The sequence below is a fragment of the Etheostoma cragini genome, chromosome 24 (genome assembly GCF_013103735.1).
Source record: "Etheostoma cragini isolate CJK2018 chromosome 24, CSU_Ecrag_1.0, whole genome shotgun sequence".
NCBI classification, from domain to species: domain Eukaryota; kingdom Metazoa; phylum Chordata; class Actinopteri; order Perciformes; family Percidae; genus Etheostoma; species Etheostoma cragini.
In genome coordinates this window covers 3,549,264-3,563,273 of record NC_048430.1, presented here as the reverse complement: position 1 = coordinate 3,563,273, position 14,010 = coordinate 3,549,264, and the positions used below count along the sequence as shown (strand labels likewise).

The following is a 14,010-nucleotide window of genomic DNA, read 5'->3' as shown; positions in this document are numbered from 1 at the left end:
GCAGTGCAGTGTCTGTTCATATCGGGCTTTGTAAATGAAGTTTTTGCAACAAAGGTTATTGAAATAAGTCCACGGGATCCTCGAGGATAAGTGTAGCCGGAGAGTTAATTGGCTTTTTGAATGTTGGATCGTAGTATAACCTGCTCTGGAGCAAGTTACCATGGCGATATACCTGTGCTGTACTGTGAAACACCTTTGTGAGAAGCCAGAGCTGAGGCCCAAATTAGCTCTGTGGCCTACTAATGTTTCTTCATGAGTGTGGGCTCAGAATCCCTTTTGAAGCAAACATACTGTATGTATTTTTATAATCTGTTGAATGAGATTTGTTATTTGTTCACATTGGTCTTTTCTGTCCAGCCTACTGTTTATATGTAATTAACAATTCAAAGCAGGGTTTTAAATTGGCATTGTTTATGTTGTCTGGGAAGAAACCAAAACAGCTTAATCCACTTACATTTTTATTCTTTCCCATTATAGGTATTTCCCCATGGAGCACCAGTCAATTTTCCTATAATCAGATCTTACCTCTTCAGGCCGACCCAGGGCCGGGGTACCGGTGAGCAGGATGGCCCGCTTGGCGCTCTGAATGAGAGGCGCCAGGATCTTAGTCCGCGCTGCGTTCCTGGATTTGAGGTAATGCGACTCGTCCACCACGACCACAGCGAACCGCTGCCTGCTCAGGGTCTCCACCAGGAGGCGGGCATCTGTGGTGAGCAGGCCGTAACCCAGCACCGTCACCTTACTGCTGCTGATACCCCTGGACACACACACACACACACACACACACACATATATTAAGAAAACACAGAATGCAGATCACACATGTGAGGTTTCTGGTGATGTATCACAAGTTATGCGGTTTCCTTAGAATACAAATACATACCACACATAAACAATAACAAGACAAACAGCTTGTCATCTATTTATCAGGGATGCAACTGAAATTAATATTTTCAATGTTTGCTTAACATTTTCTCATTTAATTGTTCAGTTTATAAAATGTCAGAAAACACTAAACACTAAAAGCTCAAAGACATCTACAAATTGCTGCTTTTGTCTGCAGTCCAAGCCCCAAACTATATTCATTACACTATCATAGAACACAAAAAAACTGCAAACATTTACATTTGCAGAGTTGCAAACAACTAATAAACAACATGTAAAATGCAAGTTCTTTCATAGCAGGTACCCGTTTTGGAACAGGACGATGTATTTGGGATTGAGTAAAAAAAAAGAAAAAAAAAAAAAAACTCCAGTGTCCACAATCCCACAAATAATGACGTAACATGTTACCCATTAATGTGTTTTTAATAGTTTTGGGAGAACAATGGAGCTCGATGGTGCAGCAGAACAAGATATATCAGGCTTTGATAAATACACAATACTGGTTATAGAATATCGCCAGCCTCATCCTTTGAACTGCTACTGTAGTTCTTACAGAAATAACTTTTAACATTGACAAATGTGTGTGTACAGCTAGAACTAAATACAAACTGTTATGTTCAAAGGTTCTAGTGTTTATTGACTTAGCAACTCAACCCTTAAGGTAAAATAAACCAGACTATTGAAAAGGGTGTGTGGACTTGATAAATGTTAAAGGACACACACGGAAAATCCAAGGCACAAACTAGGGCTGCAGTTCTTTATATACATCTTCTCTTCTCTAGTGTTTAGGAAATCCATTCCTGGGGTTCTCTAGCTGACCCAGTAAGAGCGCGCTACCCATGTTGGGAGTCCTGCAGCGGCCCGGGTTCTAAACCGACCTGCGGCCCTTTGCCGCATGTCATCCCATCTCTCTCCCCCTTTCATGTCAATCCACTATCACTATGATAAAAGCAGAATCCCCCCAAAAAAGAAGAAAAAAAAAAAAAAAGAAATCCATTCCTGGCCTGTACTGAAATTTCTGTATTTTCCAGTTTATGCGCAGCCCTAACACAAACACACAGATACACAGTCACAGATAAACAAACAAATACACCAGTGGCATTCAGCTGCATGAAACTCAATAGGAATCTCCAGAAAACCGTTCCAGCATCTGCCAGCTTTTAATTCTTTCCCTTCATCACGCACACATTTCCAAGCTGAAGTAAACCTAAAGTGCAATTCATGTTCTACAAAAGAACAAGAGTGTCAAAACACTGAGAGGAGATGCTGCATAATTTTTTCTTGCCTCTGCGTTCAGTCATTAACACATCCCAGTTCAAGGACACGTTTTCCCCAGAAGGCTTTCACAACCTCTTTGCGCCTCGTCTGTGATGTAAGGTGGAGAGAGTTTTTTTTTCCTCCAAGTCACAGATAGAGAAAGCTTGTTTCATTCAAAAATAAAAACTAGAGGGAACTAGGGGAAAGTTGAGATTATAAAAGTATTTTATGCGCCACATTAGTCCACCGTGCAGTTACACTGCAACCCAGATCAATATAAACAGCGGTGAAAATGAGACACATTCCTCTACAACAGCATTTTCCCACTTCCTGCATTAAAAACCAAAATCAGCTCTTGTTCAATATTGCACACGCTGCGTTGACATGATTTGTCTCCAAGTGCTGTCAAAAATCGGCCCGTTGGCTCCTGACACAGAGGGACACTTTGAGATTAAATTGTCAGGCGCAACTTCTCACACTGTATCACACTGTCACACCGTGTGGCCAAAAGTGTGTTCATGTAGTTATGTCAGCTCCTTAATTATTATCGCTTGCATGTGAAGCAAGACACTGACACAACTTCCTCTGAAGTTCAAATAATGGATGCAACCTTTCACTTACATAATCCTGTGTAAAATAAACATAATCCATAGGATTATGTACTTTGCTTCAATAACCTAAGTATATTTATGCTCTAAAGACTATGGGTCTGAATGGGCAAAATGTGTCGCTATCTGCACGATAACATGGAGAAAATGTAGAATATTAAAATGTAGAATATTTGCTGGTTTCGTAGTCATGTGTAATTATAAATTGTATATTTAGGTACTTTAGGTTTTGTTTTATTTGAAAACCTTGAGCTCCAGGACAATGATGATGGATATGGGTATTTATAGACAAGATCATTAACAAAATAATCAGGAAAATAGTAATCAGTCAAACAACACCAACTAAACCTTTTTTTCCTGAAGAAATTAAAACATTTTCCTATTCTTTAAGCATCTATACCTCAATTGTTGTTGGTTAGATTGCTGATGATGTCGCCTTTAACCAAAAGTAGGAGTAAATACAGCTAGTGTTTTACCAAAATCAGTTGTACAAGCCTTTCCTTTAAAAATAATATTGGCCAGTCAGTGTCATCCAAAGCTGATGTGAAGAGTTTTCTGATTACCTATTTATCATCTATTTGAAGCCCATAATAAAAAACATATTATAATAAAATGATAATTAAAACCAGTGCATGTTATGTTATGAATACTATATTGGAAATTATAGTGTTATAGTGTGCTTTTGCGTATCTGTCCAATGTTGATTGTACATTTCAATCCATGTTCATTGAGCATTTAGCAGCTAAAGAGCCAGATATTTCCCTCAGGAGTTGGTGGAGACCAAAACAGAGCTAAAAGGTGAGTGAAAAATGGATTTGCAATCATCAAGTGGCCATAAGCAGGACTCCAAAATGAATGCATATGTTGCCTCATATCTGCTGAATGTGTAGTTAAGCAACTGTTTGCTAACAATTCCTCATATGTGCTTAGGTAATAACGTGTGTGTGAGTGTGAGTGTGTGTGTGTGTGTTTGTGTCTGTGTGTGTGTGGACTGGCTGAGGTGGTTTTGAAGGGATGAAGGTGGATGACCTACATGGTGTGGCTCTTGTTCTCCACCAGATTGATGTCTCCGGGCTGCAGCTCAGGGATCCACCTCTCCAGCTCTTCAATCCAAGGATATTTCAGTGACGAAGGCACCACCACCAGGAGGGGCCACTCCTGCCTGAAAGCATACGCCACCGCGATGGCCTGCACCGTCTTCCCAAGACCCATCTGGACGGACCAAATCAACACCCGGCGAAGGGGGAGAAAAACAAGTCAATTGCGCTGCGACTCTGCGGTAAATTGCATATGACGGCCGAGCTCATGTGAGGACCCAAGAGTAATAAAGTCTCAGAATGATTCTTGTGTCAAAAGCGATTAGGCACGTGGGAGTGCTGCGCGGGGCTGACAAATTAATTTGGAAGGCATGCAGCGAAGTCCTAGGTTCATTTTTTTTGGGAGGTGGGGGGGTAGATTTCCTGTGCCAGAATTGCATTTGCTTACCTCATCAGCAATCATACATCTGTAAAACAAAACAGAGAAAACTTTATCAGAGCTGAACTGGTTGCTACAGTACAAAGTATATAGCTTACATAAATAAAAACGACATGTGCTGCATGAGTGCTCAAGCGCACCACCACATCAGTCATTACAGAGGCATTTATGGTTTCTTTTGTCCAGACATTTATGGCTTGTCCAAGGGTCCACATCAGAAGCCCTCCTGTCACAAGCAGACTTCTCAAACCTTTCTGGCCACAACAAACACACACGTCACCTCACACTCAGCTGCTCTTGGACATATTACACATCTGTCACTTGCAATTTAGGTCCCGCACTGGTGCTTTGTTTCAGTGTGAGAACTGTCATTGCTGTTCAATATTTAAGTCGCTGTTGTTGTAGTTGTTCTTCTTCTTATTGAATAGTTCTGTGTCTGACACAGCTGAGTGTCTTTGGAGAGACTTTGGGGAGTGCTCACTGTGTTTGGGTTCATAGTAATACGCTGGGAGATGCAGAAGCTAAAGTTTTGTTCCCCAAGTTAAATAAACATTTCGAGGAAACTTTCAGTTAAGAAAAGACATCAAATCTTATGTCCTTTATTTAGAGCTGAAGTAAACACAATCAAGTAATCATTTAAGAACTCACACAAGTTAGTGATTTAATATTGCAGTGGCATCACACATTTAAGGTTCAGCTGAGCTTTACGAGTGGAGCATCTTTACTTGCAATGACCTAACTTTAATAAATAATGTAGCCAGCCTTCCCTTGAGAAGTTGACAAAAACAAGGAGGACTTATTTATGGAGTTTTATTTTAAATGGGTGTTTTTCCATAAATACATAAAAAATAATGATATAAAAACCTGATCTTGGGCCCAGATGTGAGTTCATTTAATGCACACACTCTACGGATTCAGCCCAACTTTAACCACAAACTGGGCCCCGACTAATTTCAGAATCTATCTGGCTGTTGGACATTCTGCATGTCAGATATTCTGGTGGAAAATCTGCTGTGTTTTCACTGTCCAATTTCCCAAGCGGCTGCTGTCAAAAGATCCAAAATAAAATGAGGTGAGCTTGTTTTAATATTACATGATGTGGCTACTGTCGTCTTGATAGCATCTTCCAGCCATCTGCAGCTTCAGCTTTTTTTCCTCCCTGCATTCCGTTGATAGCAGAAGTGCAAAGAGTACCACTACCTTTCAATTGGTCCATATGTATATTGTGTTGACACGACTGACTGTTGATTTTCAAGACTGAAAATCATAGACATTATAAACAACTTTATAAACAATCAATAGATAATTGATAATAAAAACTTACCATTAGTTTTAGCCCTTTAACTAATTACATCAGTAGTCTGAACAATGATGATGACCTATTTACAGACTTTTAGCCTAAATTGTTCTTTGTCCATCCTAAATTCTAATTTATTTCCACATTTTTAAAAGCAATTTGTGAGACATTTGTAAGATTCGCCTGCAACTGAACCTTAAACTAGGATCAAAGTAAAAGCTCACCTATCTGGCTGTCTATGATATGGTACTTTGGCAACCCTATAACAGCCTTCTTTACCAGTTCCGCCTTTACACTATACGTGATGGAGGAACAATGAAAGCATGACACGTTCCTTAGCTGAAGTTGTCCCCTGTGGAAGAAGTACAGATAGACCAACCTCTGGTTCTTTCTGCCCAGTGGATTTGGGCCTATTGTCATGACCTTGCTTATTCATAAATGCTTCCAACACCATGTCAGAGCAAACAGTGCGACCTAAAAGCTTTGAATACCTCAGACACAGTCTCTCATTATTCTTTTTTCTTCTCCTCCTCCGCCCCTTCCTCCCCCATCTCCGCCCCATTTCTCTCTTTCAGCTGAAGAACATGATTAATGTGCACCTTGCCACTGGTGGTTTTTCTAATTGCCAGCACACCGGCACAGTCAGCGCGATGCACATGCGCGTGCACACACACACACACACACAGACACACACAATATGTGAAAAATATGTGAAAAAAATGAACACAAAAGAAAAGACATGCTAAATATGGAAAAATACACAATATGTACGAACACATATGCGGACGCATGTAAACGTGTGTGTACACACACACACACACACACACACACACACACACACACACGTGCTTGCGCATACACCCACCCCCGCACACACACCCACACTCACAAACTGGGGAGAGAGTGCTGCTGGGGCAGGTGCTTGCCATTTCCCAACACATTAATCATCCTCCTTTAAATAACCTGAGTGTCGTCTTGACGGTTTGAGACTGCAAGGATGCTGCAGTGCTGTTGCCTGACGACGGCACGGTCCCCGCCGCCCCATCTTTCTAATGTTATCTCTGAAACCCACAAGCCCCAAAGTGTCAGGAAATGGGCTCCCCCACCTCCCATGCTGGCTACGATGATTTGATGGGTTTGACCTGTGTACAGTGATGTGTTGTGTGGCCCGGTGTCTAACCTCAATCTTCCAGCTCCGTTAAGGTTCTCTACTGAGGACTGGACCTGTAGTGTGCTGTGGTCAGTGGGAAAGCTGCTCATAGGTTGGACGCCAAACAAAAGGCAGACTCAAGGGGGGCTACAGTGTGCCATGCGCACACACAATGTATGGGTTCATAGCGCAGTTTTGCTGTGCATTGTGAATGAACTCAAAATCAAAAGAGTGGCCTTTAGTGGAAATGGTTTGAGCTTTTTTCTAATAGGAGGAGATGGAGGATGTTTTAATAGTGTGCGTGACTTAAAAAAGGTGCAATCCAAAACTGGAGCTTTGCTTGTATAGAAAGTTATTTTTTCCTCAATTAAGCACATCCAAATCTATCAGAGCTATTTTCTTAGTGGTGCTTAGAGTAGAAAAAACAAAACAAAAACTTTTTGTACTTACTGGACTTTGACAATAGCTACACACAAACGCAGGCTCTCTCTTTGGCTTGTTAAGTGGGAAAAAAAAATGTCTTCCTAACTATATTAATGTAGTTCAGAAAGCGATTCTTTTTACCATTTATCTTTAATAACGTTTCCCCCCACAGGGCGAGATTTACATAAACTCCATTTTTATATAATGTTTTTAATCACATGCAAACAAAAGAATAACACATTAGAAACAGCACTAACCAAATAAAAAAAAAGAATGACCTGTTAAATACGCAGTTGTGCGGCAGCTAAGACTGGCGACGACGGCTTATGGTTGCCGATTGTTCCATGTGAAGAGGTGTGAGACTGAAGACATTTACACAATTCTCCTCTTGTGCACCATCATTCATTTCAGTGCACACAGAAGTTTTTTCTGCTGCAGTCTTACTTGATCTGGGTTGACCAGTAGCTTATTGTGGCTAATACTAGCTAAAGTTAGCAAAAAAAAAAACTAACATGTTTAATTAGGGTACTTATAAAGGCCAGTCTCAATGCAGAGTGAATATGTTATGAATCTGTAACCTAAGGGTGTGTATGTTATGTGTCTATTCTCTCGCATTATGGCCCTAGATAACCCTTGATACTTTCTTTGGCTGCGTTAAATCATAATCCATGTCCTTCTGTATTTATTAAAGTAAGATGTACATAAAGATGTATGAATGTTGGGCTGTAATGCAACTATCTATTATAATCTAATGCAAATCCAATGATGCATTTATTCTGAAGATTTCAAGTGAGCAAATTTTGTATGTTAACAATACCCATTAAAAGTGTTTCCCACCAGCATAATTCTTCTCTCTAACACTCAAACTGACCCAGCATGCTACAACGTTTATTTATCATGTGCAGTCTAAATGTTCCTAGAAAAGCCTCTAATACTATCTAAATAATGAAAACGTGGCTATTAAAGCTACGGGTTACTGATGGTAAGTAAAATGCCATTTTTCATGCTGTATATTAGAACGTATCTCCTGCCGTCTTTATAACACAAAAATATAACACAAACGCAAACTTCATGCTTAATTACAAAAAAATGGAATTTAGAGCACCTTAGAAAGTAAATACTGTAATCGAGGCACTTTAAAGGTAGAGAGAGAATTCCTTATCTTCAGTTTGATACTGGAGCCAGTGTCCCTTCTTAGATGCTGCTTATGTACATGGGATTTGTCCAGAGACTGCTGGGTCTCAATGAGGACATGAAACTGATTTAACATTGCATAACCCATACAAGAAAAGTCAGGGTATCTCGGCCTCTGCTGCTTCAATTTTGGGCCTTCTTTTTTAAAATTTGTCTCTCACAAGTCCCCCAAATCTATGGAAGTGCCAAACAAAAAAAGTATCGCTTTAATAAGAAATAGTCCAGGCAAACTAACTGAATCAATGACATCAAATAAACAATTGAAGGCCCTGGAATCACATTTTCTCAACCAGCATCTTACTGATCTTACAGGTTCACACAGTTTTCTGCCCAAATTAAAACTGTTTTGGTTTCGTTTCATGGTACGGCTCAACTAGACTCAGTTCACAGTTCACCAGGTGCTTTTCTCTATCTGCAGTGTTGAAACTCAACCTTTTAGTATCATAGGTGGTACCAAAGCAACAACTTTTGCTAATGGAAAACTAAAAAAGAGTGAGTTAAGCTGAATAGAGCCGCGCCCTTCCATGCAGTGGAAATGCGGCATATGTTTCTTCTCAATGATTTGAGGTAGCCAATCAACAGGAACTCTAGAAATAAGCTGAATTGTACTCGCTGTACTGTAACCGTGCAACTGCTGAATAGCCCGAATGATTTTATGGAACCACTCTGTGTACAGTGTCTATATGATGAACAATAAGGATAGGTGTACATAAATCAACTCGTATGTGTACAGAGAACAAACTCCATCTCTTCTCTCAGTAATTTGACCATTACAGGGAGAGACAACACTCTGCGTATTGATCTCCTCTCACATCAGCAGAGCAGGCCTTATTCAATAAAAGCACAGGCCGTCACTTACAATAATATTTTGGACAAATCAGAGCAGGGCAGACATACAGTACATCAAGCTACGGTCAACACCATCGTAATGGAAGTGACCAAGAGCTCTACATCAGAGTACTGCATTTTTCAGATATACCCAGGGTAAATGTGTGTTTTAGAAAAGCTAAATATATGCAGAAGTCAGCACTCAAATGGCACACTTCTGCCCAACTTTCCAAACAATACCATCAACCACATCTCAGAGGTTTTGTTTTGTTGTACTGTGCCACAACTTTCCCACATTATCCCTCATCAAACTCCATAAAAAATTCACTCACCCTCCTACACAGACCGATACAGCGGGTTCCATGAATTGCAACAACATTGGATGTTTCGGTTTGATGCTCTTAATGCTCTGGATGTGGAAAGATACAACAACTATGAGATTTAAAGGAAAAATCCACCAACGGATCCACCCACGCTGTTAGATATCCAACATCAATGATGACTTATTTTATAATGAAGGGCGGCCATTTATTTTTTTTTGTCTGTCAGCCTGCCTCGTCTAGTTCCACTTCATGTGTTAATATCCTACGTTTCCCAGAATTGTTGCACTCTGTCCTAAAAATCCAACAAGTCCTTCATTGCATTTCAGTCTTTGTAAAGCATCAAGGAAAAAAACCTGCTGCTTTAATGCCAGGCTATTTTCAAGGATATGGCGCGAACAAATAAACAACAGCAGGGCACCTCAAATACATAAAAAGATCAAGATTACTGTCAATAGAATGTTTAGCTTGTTATCATCTTTTACCGTCTGTCTGTTTGTCTGTCTGCCTGCCTGCCTGTCTGTTGAGTGAGGAAAAGGGGGCTTAACATGTTGCATTTTGACCTCTCACTGTATTACATTACTAATTATTAAAGTAAATAATACATTGTGCTAATGCCACTTCTGGTCTCCAGATAGAAACACTGACCGCGCTGCTCTTCCTGTCACTTTGATGTCAATTGACTGAGGTAGCTGTCCGCACGGCGCAGCCAGAGCCAATTGACTTCTGACCCACACGTGTAACAAAGCAGTGCCTCCCAATGTTCCTGAATCAATATGGGCGCTCTGCATCACAGCAGCAGCGCTCAGATTGGCTCCCCCTGCGCTGACCTTCCCGAGAGCCCAAGTGTACATCGACTGGTCGGGGAGGAGGAAATGTGCAAGTCCTGGCCTGTCCCTGCATCTAACGCTCAACAGAGCCAAACACTTAAAGGAGACTTTGCATGGACCGGTAGTATATTTTAAGAGTATATTCACATACATTCTTGACCTTTGACTAGTAAACAACTACGCTGTGATGTAAGTGACTTACCGTCCATTCCTAGATAAAGCAAACTCCACTCCCTCCCTTTGGAAAGGCATCAGGCGCTGGAGGAGCTTGTGAGGAAGGCCTGACAGTTGCTGTGACCATCTTGTATCACAGCAAGAGGTCTCTAGGTCATTATCATCCATTTCCATTCGTAAGTCCTCAGTTTCTCGACTCTTGCTCAGTCAGCCGGCTCTGACTTTAGGCTGGGAAAAAAAACAATGGTAAACCAAGTTGTACATCTGAATAAAGGTTTGGTCTGAATTAATTAGGCAGCAAGGTGGCTCAGTAGTTAGCACTTCTGCCTCACAGCAAGATTCTGGGTTCAAATCCAGGTTGTTCCGGGCCTTTCTGTGTGGAGTTTGCATATTCTCCCTGTGTTTGCGTGGGTTTCCTCTAGGTGCTCCGGTTTCTTTCCCCCATAAAGACATGCATGCTAGGTAACTAGGACTACAGTTGAAAATTAGCAGACTGGCTAACACTGGCACATTTACAGAAATGTTGATTAATGTGCATTGTCCTAATAAAATAAATCTAAATTACAAGAGCATCTATTGGACCTTAAAAAGCATTGATTGCAGATTTAAACTTTTTATAATACTGGAGAGAAGCTTTTGTCTGCTGCCTACTAGCACTGACAGGAATAGCAATATTGGAAGCTGGATGACACAGTGTAGTGGACAAAGATAATCTGAATTTAGATGAGATCTACAATTTCCCTGTCTCATCTGAACCCAGTTACAACAGCATATTTTTTGTGTTGCCTCACGCAGAGCTGTCCTGGTCAATACTGCCTCCACATGTAATGACAGCTATTAGTGAGTGTACACCAACAACCCCACAAAATCAGTGTCTAAAACAGTGACAACTTCCAATAACAACAGTGTGCAGATAGAAGCCAGAGCTGTGTCTACAGTAATGGCAAAAAGCATATATGTTGTGCACCTACAGTACATTATTAACGTATTACAAATAATAACACTAAAAATATTCTGTAATAACAACAACCACGAATGAAATTCGATAATTAATTTCCCACCAAAACCACCTAAATGCGTCATTCTGATCTGAAAGGCAGAAGTTTGCAGTTATGCTAGCTAAAGTTATGCATTGAGTTTAAACTTAACTTTATCGGCTATATGGAGTAACAAAGAACAGGTTGCCAGGTTAATGGCCGACAACAACTTTCTACATATTTAAGTAGGCAAAGAACAAATTTGGAGTTATTGTTCCCACCTGAAGAAGTCAGAATGGATGTAGCGCATGGCACTGAAGCTAGCAACGTAAACCGGAAGTAAACAGACTTGCCTATAGAAATAAAAGCACCTCTCGTTCGTTATTTTTCATACAGGAAATGCATTTATGTTTGTAATATTGGCATATGACTCTGGTACCTAACCATGCGAGTGGAAAAGCCATAGCAAAATAGAAGCTAACATAAATTATATATTTTACGTAGTGTTATGTAGCATTATAATTTTCTGCCACTTAACGTTACGTTCCAATGATTTTGTGACTGAGCAGTGACGTACATGTAGTGTTTTGTTAGCAAATCTAATTAAGAAACCACGTTATTTGCGTTAGGGTATACGTAGTTTGCGTACCCAGTGAGAAGGTGGAGTGGAATAAATCGTAGCAATAACATAATTTATGAAACAGCGGACTGAAGTGAAACACTGAAATGTTTCGCGGCAAATTTAAGGTTCACTCGGTTTATTTCACCAGGCACCCGCAGGCTCCGCAGCACTTAGTTTCATCACTTAGTATTCAATGCAATGCACTCCATGAACCGACGTCAATGTAATTACAACTCACCTAAAAGTACAAAGACTTTGAATCAGCGTAAAGGATATGTGAAATAAATTTAGAAATGGACCTGTGTGCATGCATGCTGCCATAACGCAAACAACGACGAGAAGACGTGACATATTTTCAACACCCTACGTGTCGAACGGTCGTACGTGAAGATCTGACGCACTCTCCCAGTCTTCTGGACTCTGCCGTCTCTCCTTCACTTTGCCTGGTTCGCCACAAACACTAGCTACTACACCCTCGGTAGAGACTACGGCTGTGCACCGATTGTAAACCAAAGCGGTAAGGCAACGTTACATATCTGCAGTATCGTGTCCAACAATTACCGTTTTTCGGAAAACAAACGTCAACCGGATTGTTGTAATCATGTAACACGAGCTAGTTAGCAGTAAACATCTCTCTTGCTAGTGCGTGACAGTGAGGGCACCGGTGTTTGGCCGTTTTCAAGCATTAGCAAGCCACAGTGCCAGGTAATATTAGTTAGCTTAGCCCCGACACGATCCAACGCCAAATATGGCATATAATGTTGCCTTGCTTTTCGGCAAAAGTACACATCTCGCAAGTAAACTGTGTCTCCAAATTGTAAGCGGCCATACTTACGTTCGGCGTCTGTCCGAAAAAGCAAAAAGCAGTAGATGAATAATACAGCATAATTCATTAACTTTAAGGCCTGGTTCGACTCTGTTTCTCTCCCGGTGATATGCGGCAACGAGCAGTGTGTAATAATGTTAACGTTTAGCCATTTCCAGAAAATAAGCTTTGGTTGAATATTCGCGCTACCTGCTTAAATGTCTTAACGGCCGAATTTAAGTTACATGTATCAATTATCAGATTGAAGTGTCACATGATGTCCGGGTTTTATGGGTTTGCAAATACCACGGAAACCTTAAAACAGCCAAATTTGTAATGGAGTCTGGTTTACAGGCTCGCGGTGGAAAAGCGAACGATAACTAGCATTGAAGTTACATTGCTCTAAATTATCACTTAAAAGCATTTCCTTTGGATTGATTATCCACACATTCCTCTATTATATATTACGAATCATAATGTCTTGTATTTATGGCAGATAAACGATTGACAATGTGACATTTTATTGGTCGATGGAAGCTATAGAAAAACAAGTCACACGCTTATTAATAAAAACCCACGTAATAATAAAGATGTTGCGCACATGCCTCAAAAGTGCTAGAGTTTACCAAATAGAGGCAAAGGGGTTTATGGTTGTATTTGGAGTGACAAATAAAATGTACCAACGCCAATCACTATCAGTGAAACAAGTCCTCCAAGGCTTGTCGCATACAACTTAGTTGTAAATATGTATTAAATAACGAATGATGCAGTGTAGCTTGTTCTCTGCACTAGCATCCACAAGCATTTTAAGAGATTTTTTATGTTTTATCTTTTCAATTGCTAATGTAATAGATTTTCAAAAGCCTTATTGTATGGTAGCACAGTTCTTAACATTGACATATCATATAGTTTAGTACAATGACATTACTGTAGCCAGAGAGAAAATTGGACAGTGAAAGCTCATGATGCACTACATGTATGCTGATAAACTGCCACCAATTAAACTTAAAACTCATTTTGGAACTTATGTAATAAGTAATCGATACCCACTATAATTCCGCTACACTAACCCAGACAATTATCCCCTCATAGACTGGGTACAGATGGAACTGAAAGCGTACACGTTGCCACCACTGAGGCTGAGCATCACACTTGTATCATTTT

The 14,010-nt window shown here is 40.4% G+C and overlaps 2 protein-coding genes across 13 annotated transcripts in view; one reads left to right on the top strand and one right to left on the bottom strand.

The window, feature by feature from the left end:
- zranb3 (zinc finger, RAN-binding domain containing 3) overlaps nucleotides 1-11,764 on the bottom strand; it is a 70,025-nt gene extending 58,261 nt beyond the window's left edge. The window contains exons 1-5 of the mRNA XM_034865178.1: nucleotides 11,701-11,764; nucleotides 10,471-10,670; nucleotides 4,236-4,254; nucleotides 3,784-3,962; nucleotides 526-757 (exon numbers count right to left, since the gene is read on the bottom strand). Coding sequence (XP_034721069.1) covers nucleotides 526-757; nucleotides 3,784-3,962; nucleotides 4,236-4,254; nucleotides 10,471-10,616 — 576 coding nt within the window. The 5' untranslated portion in view covers nucleotides 10,617-10,670; nucleotides 11,701-11,764. The remainder of the gene's footprint in view (nucleotides 1-525; nucleotides 758-3,783; nucleotides 3,963-4,235; nucleotides 4,255-10,470; nucleotides 10,671-11,700) is intronic.
- Nucleotides 11,765-12,355: 591 nt separating this feature from the next.
- Nucleotides 12,356-14,010, top strand: part of LOC117939663 (R3H domain-containing protein 1-like) — a 42,816-nt gene continuing 41,161 nt past the window's right edge. For all 12 annotated transcript variants that reach the window (XR_004655642.1, XR_004655641.1, XM_034865153.1 and 9 more), the window contains exon 1: nucleotides 12,356-12,558. The gene's annotated coding sequence lies outside the window, so the exon portion shown is untranslated. The remainder of the gene's footprint in view (nucleotides 12,559-14,010) is intronic.